Source organism: Montipora capricornis, chromosome 13, assembly GCF_036669925.1.
Source record: "Montipora capricornis isolate CH-2021 chromosome 13, ASM3666992v2, whole genome shotgun sequence".
Lineage (NCBI taxonomy): Eukaryota > Metazoa > Cnidaria > Anthozoa > Scleractinia > Acroporidae > Montipora > Montipora capricornis.
Window position 1 is genome coordinate 44,971,882 of NC_090895.1, and position 17,993 is coordinate 44,989,874.

General features: G+C 38.3%; 1 protein-coding gene across 1 annotated transcript; it reads right to left on the bottom strand.

The window, feature by feature from the left end:
* Positions 1–1,194: 1,194 nt before the first annotated feature.
* LOC138028789 (uncharacterized) lies at positions 1,195–11,849 on the bottom strand. Its single transcript, XM_068876406.1, has 4 exons — positions 9,238–11,849; positions 8,268–8,419; positions 8,088–8,191; positions 1,195–2,081 (listed from the first exon to the last, which is right to left on the bottom strand). Exons 2-4 carry the CDS (start codon positions 8,293–8,295, stop codon positions 1,908–1,910), a joined length of 306 nt encoding a protein of 101 aa, XP_068732507.1. The 5' UTR covers positions 8,296–8,419; positions 9,238–11,849; the 3' UTR covers positions 1,195–1,907.
* Between the last annotated feature and the right edge of the window lie 6,144 nt (positions 11,850–17,993).

The following is a 17,993-nucleotide window of genomic DNA, read 5'->3' on the forward strand; positions in this document are numbered from 1 at the left end:
CTAAATAGGAAAATTACAGTTAAAATAAAGAGGTGTCTTTTTGAAATCAAGGCTTAAAACGTGGGTCACTTAGTGTTTTGTTAACATAGTTATGAAATCCAAAGGAAAATATGAATTGATTTTTTGGTCACAGAGGCACTTTAAAAACTGACAACTCAAACATATGTCGAGATCTTAAAACCAATGCTATGGTACATGTTCAAGTGCCTCCATTTCGTGTGTGCTATCATATTATGTCTGAAAAAGTGATTGGAACCAAGTTTTGCTCGAATGGATCACAAATTTAATACCGATTCACAAGGTTTACATTTTGGTAAACAAATCGTTGGACGAATATAATGAAAACGAATGGACTAGCTGTCAATAACTTCCATAAATTGCTCAATGCCGGGCAATTATGTTTTGTGTGTTTGCATATTCATATTAACCCTTCTTGTACACCAGTTACTCGAACAAAAGAACTTTTAGTGTGCACATCCAACTAACCAATCTCTAGTTAACTGGCACATAAATGACCATTGATGACTTGAAAATAAACATCGCTATTGAAAATTCAAAATCTATAGGAAACATTCAAAGGATCGACTGGATGTATTGTTTGCTTAGTGTCTTGTGCTCTGTGCATGCATGTGGCAGCGTTTTTAACTCGCAGTGCTTGCATTACGTTTTTTAACAATTGCTGTTTGGAAACTTATGTTCTCTTGACACAATCTACGAAGGTGAAACTGCATAACCCCCCCTCCGAGGCAACTGGAATGGGGCTTAGTAGTGAATGAAAAAGAAAGGGCAACTTTATGGATAAAGAATTGACTCTACAACATTGTTACATATAACAGAAACTGTTATGGTATCATAAAAAACACAATTCATGGCTTAACAAGATGCATTATTATTATGACAAAATTAGTAACCACAGCAACAAGGAAGTTATCTAAAAACAGCAGAAATTTTGTCTTCGAACGCTGATATCTCAAAAATGAACTCGTTGAGCCTGCCCATTTTTTTATTACTGAAAAGTGATTAGCTGGCTGCGATAAAATTCTCTGTTAAGTTAATAAGAAATCCCTGGAGTGGATTCAGAGCCACCTTAATTTTTTCAGTTCTGAAGGAAGCAATGAATCCACTCCAGAGATATCTCTTTTACTTTGAGGAAAGTTTTATCTTAGCCTGCTAATAACCTGCCAGCAATTAAGATGCCCTTTTGTTACCATGATACCCTAATTACATCACATTAATGAGTGCATTTGTTGAGCAATCATTCTCATTTCATATGGTTACCATAACAACACCATTACCTGAAACAGCTGTGTAGAATGAACCCCCCTAAATACACTAGTTTCTTAAAAGGGTAATGGTTTGAGCCTCCTTAAGTGCACTTTGCTTTAATGTTGTCCCACGTCGTTTAAAAAACTTTGAGGAAAAACCCCTAGGGGTAAATGATTCTTTCTCCCGCATCCCTTCAGATAAGCTGATCAAATCCAGTATTTTTGTTTTTGTTACCAATCACAGACAGTTTCACCTTCTAACTACACAACATAATGAACGATCGCTTTAAATCAGAAACCGAAAAGATCTGAAAGTTTGTTTAAATTTTGTATCAAAACCCCGAAAATTTTACAAAAAAACAGACTCCCGATATTAAATGATAAAAATAGAATTAAGTGGATCGTTCGGAGTTAAGAAGATTACAATAAAAAATACCTTCGAGATGACGATGGCTGCACAGCGTATATCAAAGAACGCAGGGGCCTAACCAACTAATTAAAAATTGCGCAAATTTGCAGGAAAAAATCGGCTTTTGGCTCAAAAAGTTGCTTGGAAAATTATAATAATTTCTTGCCTCTATTTTACAAATCAAGACTTGGATACGTGAAAGGCAACCATCATCCATCGAAGATATTTTTTCCCTAAACATAAATAACCTTATCTCTTTTTCCCTTTTGTGCGAACAATCCATCGTTGTTTGTTTGTTTCTTTGCTTGCGTAATTGCCTGCCTGCCTGTTTGCTTGCTTGCTTTTCCATGATTTCTATTGTCATCTTCAATTATTGCACGATCTTCTTCATGAACTTCACATGATCCCTAACAATTAAGAGAGTAAACAGTAATTAACATTTTGAATTTTCTTATGCAATGGACAATTAACTGGCGGGTATTAATTTTTTAAAACTTCAAAAAGACAATAATTATATTTTAACCTTTATATTTTAATTTGGATTGTTTTAAATAATTCCTGATTCCTTTTACATTAAATTTTGAAAGGTTTCCCACTGGCAAACATGTAAACTTATATAGCATACATAGGCATTTATTTTAACCACAGTTTAAAACAAACAGAAAACTAACGTTTCTAATGAAAAAAAAAAAAAACCCAGCTCATTCAAATAAATTTTGAGGCACAAAAGTTCCGATGGTTTGAGTGTCTAAAATCAACAATCTCAATATGGTTGTGACTTTATTTCTCTTCTCGTTTATTTAAATGTAGTTTGGATGTCGGTCGTTTCGCCTGCAAGTCGATTCGCCTGCACATGTGAAGTCGAAATTTTCGCCTACACACATGAAGTCGATTGATGCCAACACATATAAAGTTGATCCGCCAACATACCAGGGGAACGTAAAAATGTTTTGATACATATCAACCAATAGGAGGGTAGCCTTCTTTTCAGCTGTAAGAGTCGACCAAAATAATGTATATAGTAAATTAACGATTTAGATAGATAACATCCATTCAGTAAATGGCTAATTTGTAATAACTCACTCTGAATAAGACAAAAACTGAGTTTATGTTGATTGGTTCAAGACAAAAGCTAAGCACACTATCTTAATCTGTGAACTCTCAATTGATAATATTGAAAAGTAAAGTAATAGTGAATAGTAAAGTATCAATTACTTAGTCCCTTGGAGTACTCATTAATGAGAATTTTACAAAGGAATACTCAAGAATAACCATTGATGAGAATTTAGCTAGTACACCTTTAAACAAGCCCAGTCTCACCTTATTTGCTAGTGCCTCGCACTTGGCATTTTTAATCAGTGCTCGTTTAAGAGTAGTTTTCAATTAACGCTGGGTTAAGAGTATTTTAAGCGCAAAAACGACATTAACGGTCAGTAAACGCTGAGTGACTAAGAGTAGTCAAAGGGGCAAGTGTGCTCCCGTGGGAAATTAGTAAAGAAAGCAAGCCTTGTTCAGAGGACCCTAAATATCAAGAAAAGTGATGTTGCCAAGTTTGCAACCTGCACGGACATGTTTAACAGGGTGTTTTGTAAAATAATGAGCATAAAAGCGAGGCTTTAAATAAAACTTTAATATTTCATAATCTAAACAGCCAAAATCTCACCAGATTAACACAACACAGTAGGCATGCCTCTTAGTACAAGTAAATCTATTGTCATTTGGTCACATGATTATTCTAGCATCAAAGCCAGGCTGTATATTGACGATTTGGATAATGACATTTCCTCAAAGCAAATCAGTCTCATAATTAAACTCACTGTTCATTGAAAGCACAAATTTTGTCATTCGGTAAGATAATCTTCAAGTTTCCAAGGATTTTGTCTATTTTAGATGTTTTCTTGTTTAAATTTACAGCCAAAGACACAGGCGACCCATCAAAAGAAATTAGAGATATGGAGGTTTTGAATACAATGATTACCCAGACTCTTTTCCCTGATACCCTTCACTCTCACTTGACTTTTTTTGCACACAATAAACATTCTGTTTTATCTAGGACCTTATTGACTGACAGAATATAAATACTGCTAGTTCTGAGGAAACACAAATGATACTATTACACTGTATGTGAAGTCAGCGTTTCAAACTGGTGTTCAGCTTCACTCTTTGTCATACTCTTCACTGATCGTTTCTCAGGTCACCGTGATCTTCTTTTTATCATCATCATACGGAGGCGTGGTGGCCTCATGGTCAGTGCACTCGACTCCGGATCGACTGGTCAGGGTTCGGGTCCTGGGTGGGGACATTGTGTTGTGCTCTTGGGCAAGACACTTTACTCCCACCGTGCCTCTCTCCACCCAGGTGTATAAATGAGTACCGGCAAATTCAAGGCTGGGGGTAACCCTGTGATGGACTAGCATCCCATCCAGGGGGAGTAGAAATACTCCTTGTCGCTTCATCCTTGTTAGTATCCTTATAAATGTTCTCGCACCCGTCGCCTGTGTCACAACAGCCACATGCAAAGATGAGTGCAGTTTAGTCCTGCTTTCTTGCACTGACAGCAATTGGTAGCACACCTTACCTCGAAACACTTGCATTTGACAAGATGTAGGCGACAGTGTCGTCATCACAGCAATCCACATCTTCTTGTGCTTTTTCTATTTCCACCCATAGTCGTTTGGCAATGGTAGGACTGGATTGGTGACGACTTTGTCCTTATTTTATAATCGAAGAATGATGATAATGGGCACTTGCAATAGACTGATGCAGAGCAGCCAGATTCGGTGGAAGCTGGAAGCCGTTCAGATTAGACCTGTTTTTTTTCCTGAACTGCCCCTGTCTTAGTTTCTGGCCAATGTCTTTCTGTCCCACAAGACCATTCTTAACCTTCCCTGGTTCTACAACCTTTGTAACAAGGATGTACAACTTGTCATTCTCCTGAATGAGGGGATTAGTAAAATTTCAATAGCTTTCACTGATGGTCTTATGTTTCTCTCTTCACGAGAGATCACAGTGTTTGTCAAAGTGTGATGGTGAGAGTCTTCATTCACTGAAGAGATTGTGCCAGACATTTCTTTTGCTTATTCTACCAGATGGGCCAGTTCAGGGGCTATGAGTAAGAACTTGGTGCGGGCACTGAGATTTAATGTTATATGTGCTGATCATGTGCTTTGCGAACAACTGCAATGATGCGAAATGCAGTTGCCAATCCCCTGTTTGCACTGCTCTAGTGAACATCATCATCTCCGTAATCATGCGCATGTAGCCTAAGAACATGTGGCATTCTGGACACTTGCTATTTGCCATCTGGAAGGTCTATATATGATCATTCTCCTAATCACATCCAGGGTCTTCATGCCTTGCACCAGTCTCGCACTAGCTTCCTGTACTTCCTTCTTGGTGCCGTTTCACAAGCATTTCCAAGCTGCTTAGCATATTCATTGATTTGGTTTAACATCAGTGGATGTTGCCGAGATAAAAATGCCCTTTGGTAGAAAATGAACAGAGCTTGCAGGGAGATCCCATGAATTGCTTCTCATGCTTGCCCTCAAGGATCTGCTTTACTGTTGTTGGACTATTTAAATTCATTTATTATTTATTCTTATTTATATTTTTAAAATACAATTTCACAAAAATTCAACATGTCATAAAGTAAGCAGGGCTCAAGAACTAACTTTTTAGCTCACTAGCCTAGTGGCTAGTATCGGGTCTAATTTCACTAGCCAAATCTAAATTTGCACCAACCAGTCTCGTCATGCACAGTTTCATTCATTTGTAAAACCTATCACGAAAAAAATTCCACATTTGCAAACACAACTCGCGCTTTTAGTAAATATTCTCATATCCATCCTCGCAACAGTGGTGCAAATATGCTGAGTGTACGGCTTCATATATATTTTTCTCACAAAGGCAAAGTTTTGTGGCCTTGAGGCCAATTCTCACAGAACCATAGTCACAACTTGTCAACTCACATATGCATTGGAGTATGGAAAACGCAGAATAAAGTAAATTAAGAAATAAAGCGTACATAAAACTAAACAACTCGTTTATGTCGAAAGGTTGTTCCTTTGACTAGAGCTACTTGCCATTCTTATTTATGCCATTCTACGCATGAAGCACAAAAGCAGTGGAGTACGGAAAGATAATATCTTAAATTAGATAGAAAGGAAATTCGAAAGGACAGACTTGCCCTCATATCAGATTTTCTTTTTAATAGTTTCAAACAGCAATTCATGCATTTTATGCTTGAATGGCTTTTGGAGTCAATTAATATTTGATTGCCACAGTGCTCACAAGCAAGTGAGATTCACCATTCCTAGTAAACAAGATAAGTCGATCCATATTATAACTCTCTCTTTTTTAATTTGAAATAAATTTTATTTCAAGTACATGACCTCTTTTCACGTACATGTGACAACGTTGCAAACAGTTTCCGAATAATAAAAGCAGAATTAGTTTTTGAATTGCGTTTAACTTCTTGTGTTGGAGTTGTTTCAAAGAAGAAGGCAAAGAAGAAGGCAGAGAGGAAGTGTCAAGAAACATCACTGATTCTGGGTTCGATACATTTTCGAGGAGCAGCAACTGCTGCAGCATAGCCAGTATCAAATTATACTGTAGCAACTGGCTCTTTGTGATCAAGAATTTTACTACAGGTATATTTGACGGGTTTTCCCTAAAGATATTCATTAAATTCACACTGTTTTGAGGAGTATCCTCATTGCCACAATTGTACTTGGACGCCATTTTTCATTTCTAATTCATCAAAACGTATCACATGCACAAAAATATCGTCGATTGATCGCAAACAATCAGAAACAGTTTACAATTGTGTTTACATATCCTTGCTTCCTTGCTTTTGCATTGCTAGTTGTTCCCAACAAGACGTAACAATAGAAAAATATCTTGCGTCTTGTTTGCAATAATCGGCAATTATTGGCGATTGGTTGGGGATTAACGTAAACGCAAACTGTTTGTGATCAAGCTCTGGTTAGGTGCTTGCGATTGTTTGTGATGGAGTTACGCGTATATGGACACAGCAGCCGAGACGTTTCGCATGATATCACATGTAACATGGCGTGGGGAAACAAGTCCGCATTTGTTTCCTCTTCAGTTTTTTGTTCAACTTATAGAATTCGCTCACAGTTTGTGTTGTTAGTTTCGATTCTCTCCTTTTGCCTTTAAATTCATGAGAAATAATTTTCATTTTTGTTTTCGTCCAGAACTCCACTGCTTCACAATATTTACTAGCCTCAATGGCTACTGTAAGCTCAAAATCTACGAGCCAAAACTGAAATTTCACGAGCCTGTGGCTAATTGGCTACCGTTAGTGTTGAGCCCTGTAAGATAATATAAATAAAACAACCAAGGCTATAATTCTTTACATTTTAAAATGGATGAAATCGGTGGACACTAGTATTCTAAGATTATCTTACAGTATGACAAAAATTTTAACTTGAGCTTTAAACATTCCTTTCAATGAACAGAAAGTTTAATTATGAGACTGGTGTGCTTTGAGAAGATTTTACTATCAAAACCGTCAATATAGACCTTATTCATAAATGGCAATCAAGAAATTATTCTGTTGTCTTTCTGCTAATCATCCTAACTAGCCTCAATTTGGAACAAGAATTGCAAACTTGGCAACATCACTTTTCTTGATATCTAAGCTCCTCCTCCCCAGAACTCGCTGAGTTCGGTCCGTACTGCCACGACCTCTGGCCAACATTCCCCAGTACGGCCCTCGCGCTCGGTTAGTAAGAAGTTATTAAGGGATCACGCAGAAGTCATACCAGCAGAGGCCCTTTGGCTCACAGGTCCTCACACGTTCGTACAACGAAACAGATCCTTCTCTGAGGTAAATAGGCTGAGCGCAAATTGGATGGAATTTCAAGCGTTAAAATCGCTGAAAAGGTAAGATTATTTTCATAGCGATGCAATTGCGTGTCTTCACCAACATTTTTTGGCGATGGCTGATTTACTCTTTTTCCTACTTTCCCAACCGCAACCGCGTAAAGTTTTCAACCGCGTAAAGTTTTCAAGTAAAGCGAGAAGAGCCCCTGGGAACATACCTTTAACAGACGACTTGTAGGCGAAACGACTTGAAGGCGAAACGACCGGCTTCCTTTAGTTTCAACCATGTTCAAAATTGATGGCAAGTTTTTGTCGTCGTAGCGTGAGGAGCGTATGAAGCTTGGGCTAAATTATAGAATGCAGGGCCACTTATTTCCACATCATTGAACAACAAAAGTGCTTATTGTTATGTGTTTCGTTCTTCAAAAGGTTCCGACAATTGCATATGGATTGCCCTGAATTCTATAATCGCTCCGAAGCTTGAAACACGTTGCTGTCCACGATAAAGTGCTATGCGTTTAGCCCGATTAAAATTTCGGCCCCAAAGTTTTAGCATAGATTCTTACCTTTGTACGGCTGAAGTGGAAGTCCAGTTTTAAAATGCAGATGCCATGTCTTCCTTCGTCTTGTTCTTTCAAGGTGGAGCTCGTTTCACCACAGGCTCCCCAAGCTGAAAATACGTGGTGTATGCGACAGTTTGTGTATATAGAGAATTGTATGGGAAAATCACCGATCGTGTGACGAACCTGTCTCTTTTGCCGAGTTTAGAGCCATTCTGACGCCGTTTAGTGAAGTTATCCGGAAGGCCGTTTAGGCCGTTGCTAAAATATTAGCAACACACACACATCCTTGCTCATCCGCAGTTCAAAAATTATGCGCTTTACAACCAATCAGGACACTGCAAGAGAAGGCGTTCAGTTGGTAATTATATGTTCGAGGAAGTGGTACTGAAATAAGAACTTGGCAATCAGATTTTTAAACCTTATGATTAACATCTAACATTTTTGGACAGAAAAATCTGAGGAAGTGAATTCAAATAGCCTGACGACTTTATCACTTGGAATCCTTGGAGTTAAATCGTCTTTCCTTGATTGTCAGAATGCAGATTTACCTAGCTAAAAACACAATCGTCCACTTTTAAGCCAGGAAAAACGGCTGACATCAGTTTGCGTATTGCTCTTCATATTAAAAATTAAAAATTTGTCCAAATACCAACCTGTATAAATATTGAAAAATGAAATAAATTCACAAAATAACCGTCTTTCCTATTTCGTAAATCGCCTAAAATGCAAAATAAATTACCTGAATGTCTATCAATTGTTATTAAGATAATTCCCATGAAAATGACGTCTATCCAGATTTTTTTCAATTTTGGCACAATTGATATTCATACACAGGACATTTAAAAATGCGATACAAAGATGGGGTCATCGTGCTTGTTTTCGCACTGTAATGCTCTTTATTCTAAGTGTTTTTAACCAAATTTCGCGAGAAGCGTTCGACACTAGATCAACCGGAAAATTGTTATGTGGCAAAAGCTACTGAATATTACTGAAAAGTTGAACCTGCTTGTTTGCCCGGGCTATGATTTTTAAGAAAGTGATTTCAAATTCCTCTATCTTACAAAGGAATGTAAGCAAATTCCAAATTCCAGTTCCAGGAGCAGATAGTGAGAACCCCAAAAATGCAACAGGCGAAGGTTCTTTAATTGCTTACCTTTGCTGCTTTTATTGGCCTGTTCAAACATTTTTTTCTTAGACCCCCTACTGATCCTTGTCGCCTAAGGATGTCTCGCATTCATGTCTGTCCTTAGAGGTTAAAGGTATGAAGAGGAGATCTGAGTAAAGTATTATTATAGTGGCTGTTATTCAAAATGGCCGTGGACACATTGATATCAGGCTCAAAACTCAACAAATGACATTTATTATCATTGCGTATGATCAAAGTTGAACTGTGAAGTTTTATGAAACTGGAACTATTGGAAAATTAATTCTCAAGTATCGTTAAAACTTTACCCAAACAACAGAAAGTAGCAAAAGTAACATAACAGACTTGGGAGAATTTTTGTTCAAATTCGAATAATTTAATTTTCGGAGAGAATCTTCATTTGAACCCCAAATAATTTTTTTGTCATCAGCTCAAGAATTTTTCATTGCTGACCAAGATCCCACCATCCTGAGGGACAACAAGGGTCTTCTCGCCAACCGTCCCTCGGGTTAGCTGTGAGCGAAGAAGGGCTGTATATCAAGGCTTCTCAAAACTACAGACTCTCCAACACTGGACGTGAACGCTCCAGAGTGAAATAGGCTATTTGAACCTAACAGTTCCTGCATCGACATATTTGCTTAGCATCTGTTTTGCGCGCGTTCTCGCCGTTTTTAATATATTATGGCATCTCGCTTCGATTACCCCGCGTAAAAAAAGGAATTTTCGGCATTCCTTTTGTGCTATTGCTTGATATTCGTAAAGAAAAATTATTCCATACTCGGAGTAATGAAATAAAACAAATGAACTTTTTCATGCAACGCAAATACATGAATGCAGTACGCCGCGGTAAAGATTATATTCTCCCAAGCCCGAGTGATGGTCTTATGTTAATGTCGAAGAAGCGAAGTCGAACCAAATTTGCAAAAGGGAAATCGGAAATTAATTAATTTTAAGCTTGAAACTTCCAGTTGGGAAATCGTTGCATAATGTAAAGTTTTATGAAAATTAGTTCTTTACATAGAAAACTAATTTTCATAAGAACTTTGCACTTAGACTCACTTTGAAGAGGAGGCAGGCATTTCAGGTCAATTTGCTGGGCTCCTGCATTTTCGCGCAAGCCTAATAAATGAAATAAACGTAAATATTAGAAGTGCTCGTACTTAATTGTCCTGATATGTGCGAGAAAGACTTCTAACTTTGTCTATGACTTCAAATATGTACGTTTATTTCACTTATTACGCTTGCACGAAAACGGAACAGCGCAGCACCTCCCCTGGCCTGTCTTGCTTCCTTGCTCAGTCGTAGAGCACTGCATGGGTTCGAATCCCGTTGCTGCCAGCTGGATAAGAACTATAAGAAACAAGGGCTTATATCTTATTACACTGATAGAAATAGCCGTACATATTAAAAGTGCGAGTTATAGACAAGAGTTGGAAATGTTTCTTGCACTTATCGGAGCAATTCAAAGCCGTAGCAATTGCTTTGTCCTGATATGTGCGAGAAACACTGCTAACTTTCGTCTATGACCTGCACCTCTAATATGTCCGTTTCTTTCATTGACGAGCCCTTGTATGAACACGAACAAACCCAACAAATTAACCTGCTCCCAACTGTTTGGTCTTAACCCAGTTGATTGAGTTTGAATCTCGTTATAGCATTGAAACGACTTTGCATGGGTCTGAATCCCGGGTAGGCCATTTGAAATTTTGCAAGTCACTACTTGCACAATCCCATGATACACCTCTATTTACCCCCCCCCCCCCTCCCCTAAAACATTTGCACATCCATTGTTTGCAACTTCTCCTGGGAGAAGTCGAAAACAATGCCTATGCAGAATTTTGGGGGGTAAAAGAGGTGTATTATGGGATTTGTGCAAGTGGTGAATAGGCCACTTAAGATATATTAAAATTCAGCTTGAAAGAGAAGTTTAGAGGACAAAGACAAAGGGAAGTGGATGATATGGTAATATCTTTCATATTCATTGCAACTTTAGAGGACAAAGACAAAGGGAAGTGAATGATATGGTAATATCTTTCACATTCATTGCGACTTGTTTCTATTGTTTTTGTCCTCTCTGCCTCACTATCAAGCTGAACATCGATATTTCGAAAATAGCCTATTGCTTAAATTGTCCTGACAAGTGTGATGACTACTTCATACTTTAGATATAAAAGTGATACCAACTTATTCATTCAATACAATAAAAGAGAGAGATACCAGAGGTTATCCCTATACGAGGGTATCTGCCGGGACGTTATTGATCTGGAGTCGATTTTGATGAGGAAGGAAAACCGGAGTACCCAGAGAAAAACCCTCGGAGTCAGATTGAGATCGACTGAAATTCAGCCCACATACAACCCGAGGCCAGGGTTGAACCTGTGTTGCAGAGGTGGGAGGTGCGGTTGATAACCACTAAGTCACCCTGACTCCCCGTCTGCTGACCTAAAACTCTGCCAAGTTACTAAAGATTCGCTGGAGCAGATTCAGAGCCACTTTAAATTTGTCAATTTTAAGATGTGGCTCTAAATTTACTTCAGACAAAATTTTATCTTGGCAGAGATGTACTTTTAGCTTTTATGCAATAAGATGTGAGGATTTAAAGAAAATACACTTCCAGCACGCGTAGTTCCCACGTAGCTTTTATGAAATGCCAGTGCTCGGGTGAGAAAGTGTTATGACTCGCAATTGTCTTCTTTTTCTTGTTCTTGTTCTTGTGGAAGAGTTTATTGTCCTCCAAAGTCCTCTCGGCACCTGAAACGAAAGCAAATAAGGAAAGTAGTTGCAAGTTACTTTACCAAATCACAAGAAACTCTACATGATGGTTTTTTTTAGGGGGTGGGGAAATTTCCATTTGCTTTTATCTCTGAATGAAAGTGTGTGAACAATTAAGTGTGCAAAATTACTTAAGATTTGCTGAGCAGATTTGGAGCCACTTTAAATTTTCCATTTTTGAGTGGTAGCTCTAAATTTACTTCAGAAAGAATTTTATATTTGCAGAGATACATCTCAATGCTTATTACTTTCAAGCAATCATGATAAGATGAGGGTTTACTGAGTCTGTTTTAAAGATGTAAGGATTCAAAGGAAATACAGGATGTTTTTATTTGCTTCTCATGTTGTTATGGTAACTTGCAAGCAGTTGTCACTTTATCTTGAAATTGTACACGTGGGTAGAAATGGAAACACAACGCTACTTTGAGGTAAAACCGACTAGGCAGCGGAGGCCAGGAAATGTAAGGATTTTAAAATAGTCTCCCAATCCTTTACTTGTATCATACGGGCCAGTGGAAATGGAATTACTAATAACACAGTTTTGACTATGTGTTTTACAAAAAATCACACATTGTATGTAACAAAAGTAAGGGTGCACAAGCCCAAAAGTATCATTAAAGTATTCAAACACCATCTTGGAGAGCCAAGTTATAACATCAGTACTGCTGGTCTGGCCTGCAGACACATAAGTAATTATTGCTCCATACTGTCCATGCAAATGAGAGTCTACAATGGCAGCTACAGAGTAGCAGAAAGTGTTTTTCATCGGCTGTGTAATCAACTAGCTTTGACTTATTTCGTAACCCCAAAACATTCCACTCAGCAACTTTCAACCCTTTTAACCTTAACAGTTATCATCATTTAAGTTCATCCAACAGTTTCACTGCTGGATCAAACATAAGGGTCACAGGAATAAAGGAAAATGATAAACCAATATTTCCAGTTAGCAGAATAAGAAATTTGAGGGGGAATAGTTGGGAGAATAATTTTTATGCATGTTAATAGGTACTGTGGCTCCAAGGGTTTACAACAAAATATATACAATCATATGACTTCAAAACTTGCCTGGTGAGAGGGGCAAGTCACCACAAATACTAGATTTGGTCATCATCCTCATATGGATTGACAAAAGATGCAGAAACAGCAAAATTGGGTCTTCTCCAACTGAAAGAGGTCGTAGCCACAAAGATGTTTTATCAGAGCCAAATTAGAGAAGGCTCCATCACACACCAGAACTGGAACATGGAACTTGTGTAAAGTAAAAGCCTGAATTGGTCTCAAAACACATCCAAGGAGAAATCTGAGGTCCCATGAGCTTGAACATGTGAACTATGGGCCATCAAATTTTGATGTTAAATCTCTGCACAAAAACTGAAGGATATATGAGGTTTTTTGCTTATCATGACACATCATGTGTAGCAAAGGTAGTTCCTCTGGACTCATCGCATAACCTCTGATGGTAGAATTAATGGCATTCCAAACAATCTTAGACTGCACCTTTAGGGGATAAAAATAAACAAGTGTGACACAAACATACAGCTGGAAACTAAGCTAAAATTAAAACTGTACAATCACAAGTACATGTGGATACCTCATTAGGGATTTTAGGTCAACGACAACATATACATTGTAGAAGTACATGTACAATTTCATTCATGCACTATTTTTGTTCTATATTTTAATAATTAACACGGGATAAAATAAAAAGCAATTTAAGGACGGTGCCTACTAATTCAAAGGTATTTTTGCGCAGTTTACTGAATATGTGGGAAAAGCAGATCTTAACAAGTACTATTGAAATCCAAAAAGAAAATTGGGGGTAGCCTCGCATTTTTTGAAGATAATCAATCAACAATATTTGTAAAAAGCTTTAAAATACAAAGCAATGTATGGCGTTCTTTGCCAAATTGAAGATTAATTATCTCTGAAAAATGCATGGTTACCCCCAATTTTTTTTGGATACCAAGAGCACTTGCTAAGTTCTGCTTTCTTTGCATAGTTTTCAACCGCGCAAAAATGAGCACCGCCAACAGGAAATCCGAGTATCTTGAGATGCACAGAACATATGCACAGTAACAATATAGGCACCATCCTTAAGGCTTAACATGGTTGTCACCTGGAGGAGGGGGATGGAGGTATGTTTACTTTCTTGAACCAGAAAAATATTTTCCAGTTCTTAATTTTAAACTTGTAAATGTCTAGGACAGGGACATAGATAAAAAAGAAGTCAACTGTTATTGTATCAACAACCTATGAATAAAATGCCCGAAGTTTTTTAGTTGTAAACAGTTATAATGACAATCATGTTTCAGTTTATTCCCATTTCTTACAAAGACATTTACTCACCTTTGTCTCATCAAAGATCAGAACTCCAATAGCCAGCGGTCTTTTCTTTCCAGCACTAACCTGCCTTACACAGAAATTTTCACACTCTTGGCTTTGGTGTGCTAGGTAGTTGTCATGGATGCACAGCCCATCTGCATTCCTACTAACAATACGCTGGAACTTATAGCTGAAAGGTAGCTGATGACAGCATAAAAAGCAGCAGGACTTGTGCTGTATATAGCAAGAGCTAATTTGAAACAAAAATCAGAAATAACAACAAATTTACTTTATTATTATATTAGTCATCTGGATATAAAACCGTCATTACATGTATTATTCAACACAGTGTGACGCCTTGCCCAAAGTTCTTCTCTCATATTCGATGGCTGAATGCAAATATCTGAGACACTAGTGTCATAGTCAGCAATGCCTGTGCACATTACAAAACACATTACAGAATTAACTTTCAGTGTTTTTATCACGCATTCCACTGCCACTGGGTCGTTCACTTCTGCAATTTTCCCTTGGTCGAGTGTTCTAAAAACTAGACCCTCCGTGAGGGTACACTGCAGCGTTCCAGGCAATTTTTTTCAAGTTGCGGTTTGTAGCCGATATAACACGCACTCTGATTGGCTAATTGTGACTGGCCCACGAGCCGATTACGGGCTTGCAAAAACAAAGCAAAAGGTAATTAAAAAACCATATAATAAACTACTTACTAACCGAGCTAGCTCGAGCCGTACTGGGGAATATTGGCTTGGTACGTACTGCCACGACCTCGGGCCAATATTTCCCTGGCAGTACGGCCCTCGCGCTCGGGTAGTAAGAAGTTATTAAGGGGTCACCCAGAAGTCATACCAGCAGAGGCCCTTTGGCTCACAGGTCCTCACACGTTCGTACGACGAAACAGATCCTTTTCTGAGGTTAAAAACCTGGCTACCGGCCTAACTCTTTTTCCTACTTTCCCAACCGCGAGAAAACCACGGTAAATCAGCCATCGCCAAAAAATGTTATTTTTCTCAAAAAATATTTAAAGTTAGGGGGAAAAAATACATCATTTTAAAGCTAAGAAAATTAGCTTTCCAACAGCATATAACTCATTTACAGACAACTGAAACATTTTATAAAAGCGAAAGGTGAACGAAAAAATTTAAGAAAAATAACAGTAAAATATGTTTTCCAGGCAAAATTTGGTCATTTTAGCGTTGATTACGAATTTTTGGATGCAAAACTAAAATTTTCTGCAATTTATCTGCTTTCTTGGACATAAATTCGACCGAAAACTGATGAGGCACGAATATTTTTAGAGTTTTAGGAATAATAGATAACGTGGATTCAATGCGTAATGTGAAAATGCGATAAAAGTGTCAAATTTGCGACCCATTGCTAACGAAATCTGGCATCTGGAAGATGTAATTTTCAATTATAACCTCTCCCTATGGGTTATCACGCATAGCTTAACCAATGAAATCCCCGCGTCCTAATTGCTCGGAATATATGACATTCTTTGTGCATTTCATTGCACCGAAAAAAGACAACCGAGATTATTCAGGTATTCGAAGTAATAATTGTTGGTTTTTCGATAGATTTCCCTCGATGTAACGGTGTGACAAATAATTTGGAACATTGCAATGCATCTGGAAACGCAAAAACAAAGCACAGGTGATTTCAACGCGTACGATCGCATCCCCAAAAGGTGCAGCGACCTGCAGTCATGATAATGTGAGTTGTTGACAGATGTAAAACAGGATTGTCTTTCAAACAATCTTTATTTTATCCTTATGACTCGTTTTTTTATTATTAATATTTATTTTACCCTCAGTCTGCATTTTACCCCCGGTCTGCAGTCTGCAGTCTGCAGTCTGCGTTTTACAGTGACCGCCCAAATAACCGATTTTTCGACGGAAAATTCATCCCAGAGGAAAAAACTATTCACTGGACATGTAATAAAGGTAAATGTGTTCAAGCGAAAGCGAAAACAAGCGAATATTTTGACGGAAAACACAATAATGTGAATCAAAGGAACAAGTGGTGAAGACACGCAATTGCGGCATCGCTTCGACAATAATCTTACCTTTTCAGCGATTTTAAGTGACCGCTTGAAATTCCATTCAATCCACCTGGTCTAGTCTTTGAATTCACTATTATCGCTGCCCTGCGAATCTTCAGTGTTCTACATAACAGCACACTTGGTAAAAGACGGCTCGACAGGCGACATATTGTTGTCGATATTGTCGCCTGTCTTGTTCAGTATCCAATTGATTTGCCATTATTGAGCTTCATAAGGGTATATTTTGTTCAAAGATCCACTAAAACGCCATTCGCGCTACATGACTTTCGACGCCATTGCCGGTTAAGTTAATCGTTATAATGTGTCCACCAGAGAAATCTACGCATTTCCCACTACCCTCTCGATCCTAAGAAAATACGCGCAGCAGGGCTCTATGCACAAAGACACCACTTAGCAGGGGAGTGACAGGCAAGACTTTTACCGACATGGAAAAAAATTAAATAAATAAAACGGAGAAATCTACCCATTTTCCAACTGGGATTGCCATACGGCAACCCAGTAATGAAAACTTGGAATTGTAGTGACCAGAAGAACTAAATAGCAAACGGACAGGTTGATAACTGCCAATATCTCCTCTACAGTTCTTCGCCTTACATGGAAAAACAATGAGAGCTGCACTGCTAGTAATGATGGCCAGAAATTGCTTCCAGTTAACAGTGCAAAGAGCAGTCAAAATGCGATATTTTTCTCTCAAGCTCCCTCAAAACCTTTACTTTGCTGGACAAGTTCGTGAAGAAACCTCTCACTGTACAACTCTTCAGCCTGCATGTGTTTCTTTTCAACATTTTAACCAAAATGGCCCCACAGCTACAAATCCACTGTAGAATTCACTGTAGAATTCACTGTAGAATCCACTGTAGAATTCAAGGGTATAGGTTTTTCATTCATTTCAATCTGCTAACTGCCCAATCAAAGCCCTGCCAGCGAAATCAGGTGGCCAAACGAAACAATCAAATAATTAAGCCCCTCGTACATTTTGAACATGACACAGCGACCATTGAGTCTTTGTTTGTCACCCTGGTGAGGTTACCAAGCCAGGTGACAACAAAGACTCAACAGTTGGAGTGTCTTGTTCAAAATGTACGAGGAGCTTTTAGTCGCTGGCAGGGCTTCAATTGCGTGGCTAGTGGATCGAAATGAAAGAAAAACCCCTGCCCTTAATTCTATGGAGGATTTGTGACCATGGGAAAATTTTGGTCTGGGATTTTCTGGCTTCGTTTGGTAGGCTGACCCAACTGGAGTGTTTTGCCTTGTTGCCTTGTTGAGGGAAGACTTGGAACTCAAATCACTACAAATAGGTAACATAACAACACCAGAGACAAGAAAACGCACACATGGAATAAGGTAAGCCATTTGTAATAAGAATTTCATCGTATATAATTACCCCCATGAACATCATCAGAACTCCCATACAAAACTTAAATTACATTTGACCCGATGTTGTTTGTGCTCTCTAGACAATCTGAGAGGTTAGGCTGCCTACGGAAAAATAGCCCAAAATCGTGTGAGATCTGGAAAATGACAACACAGCTAGGAAGGAAGCTACCCACAATGGCAATAAGGTTGGACTTTGTAATTGGGGATTTTCTCATATAAT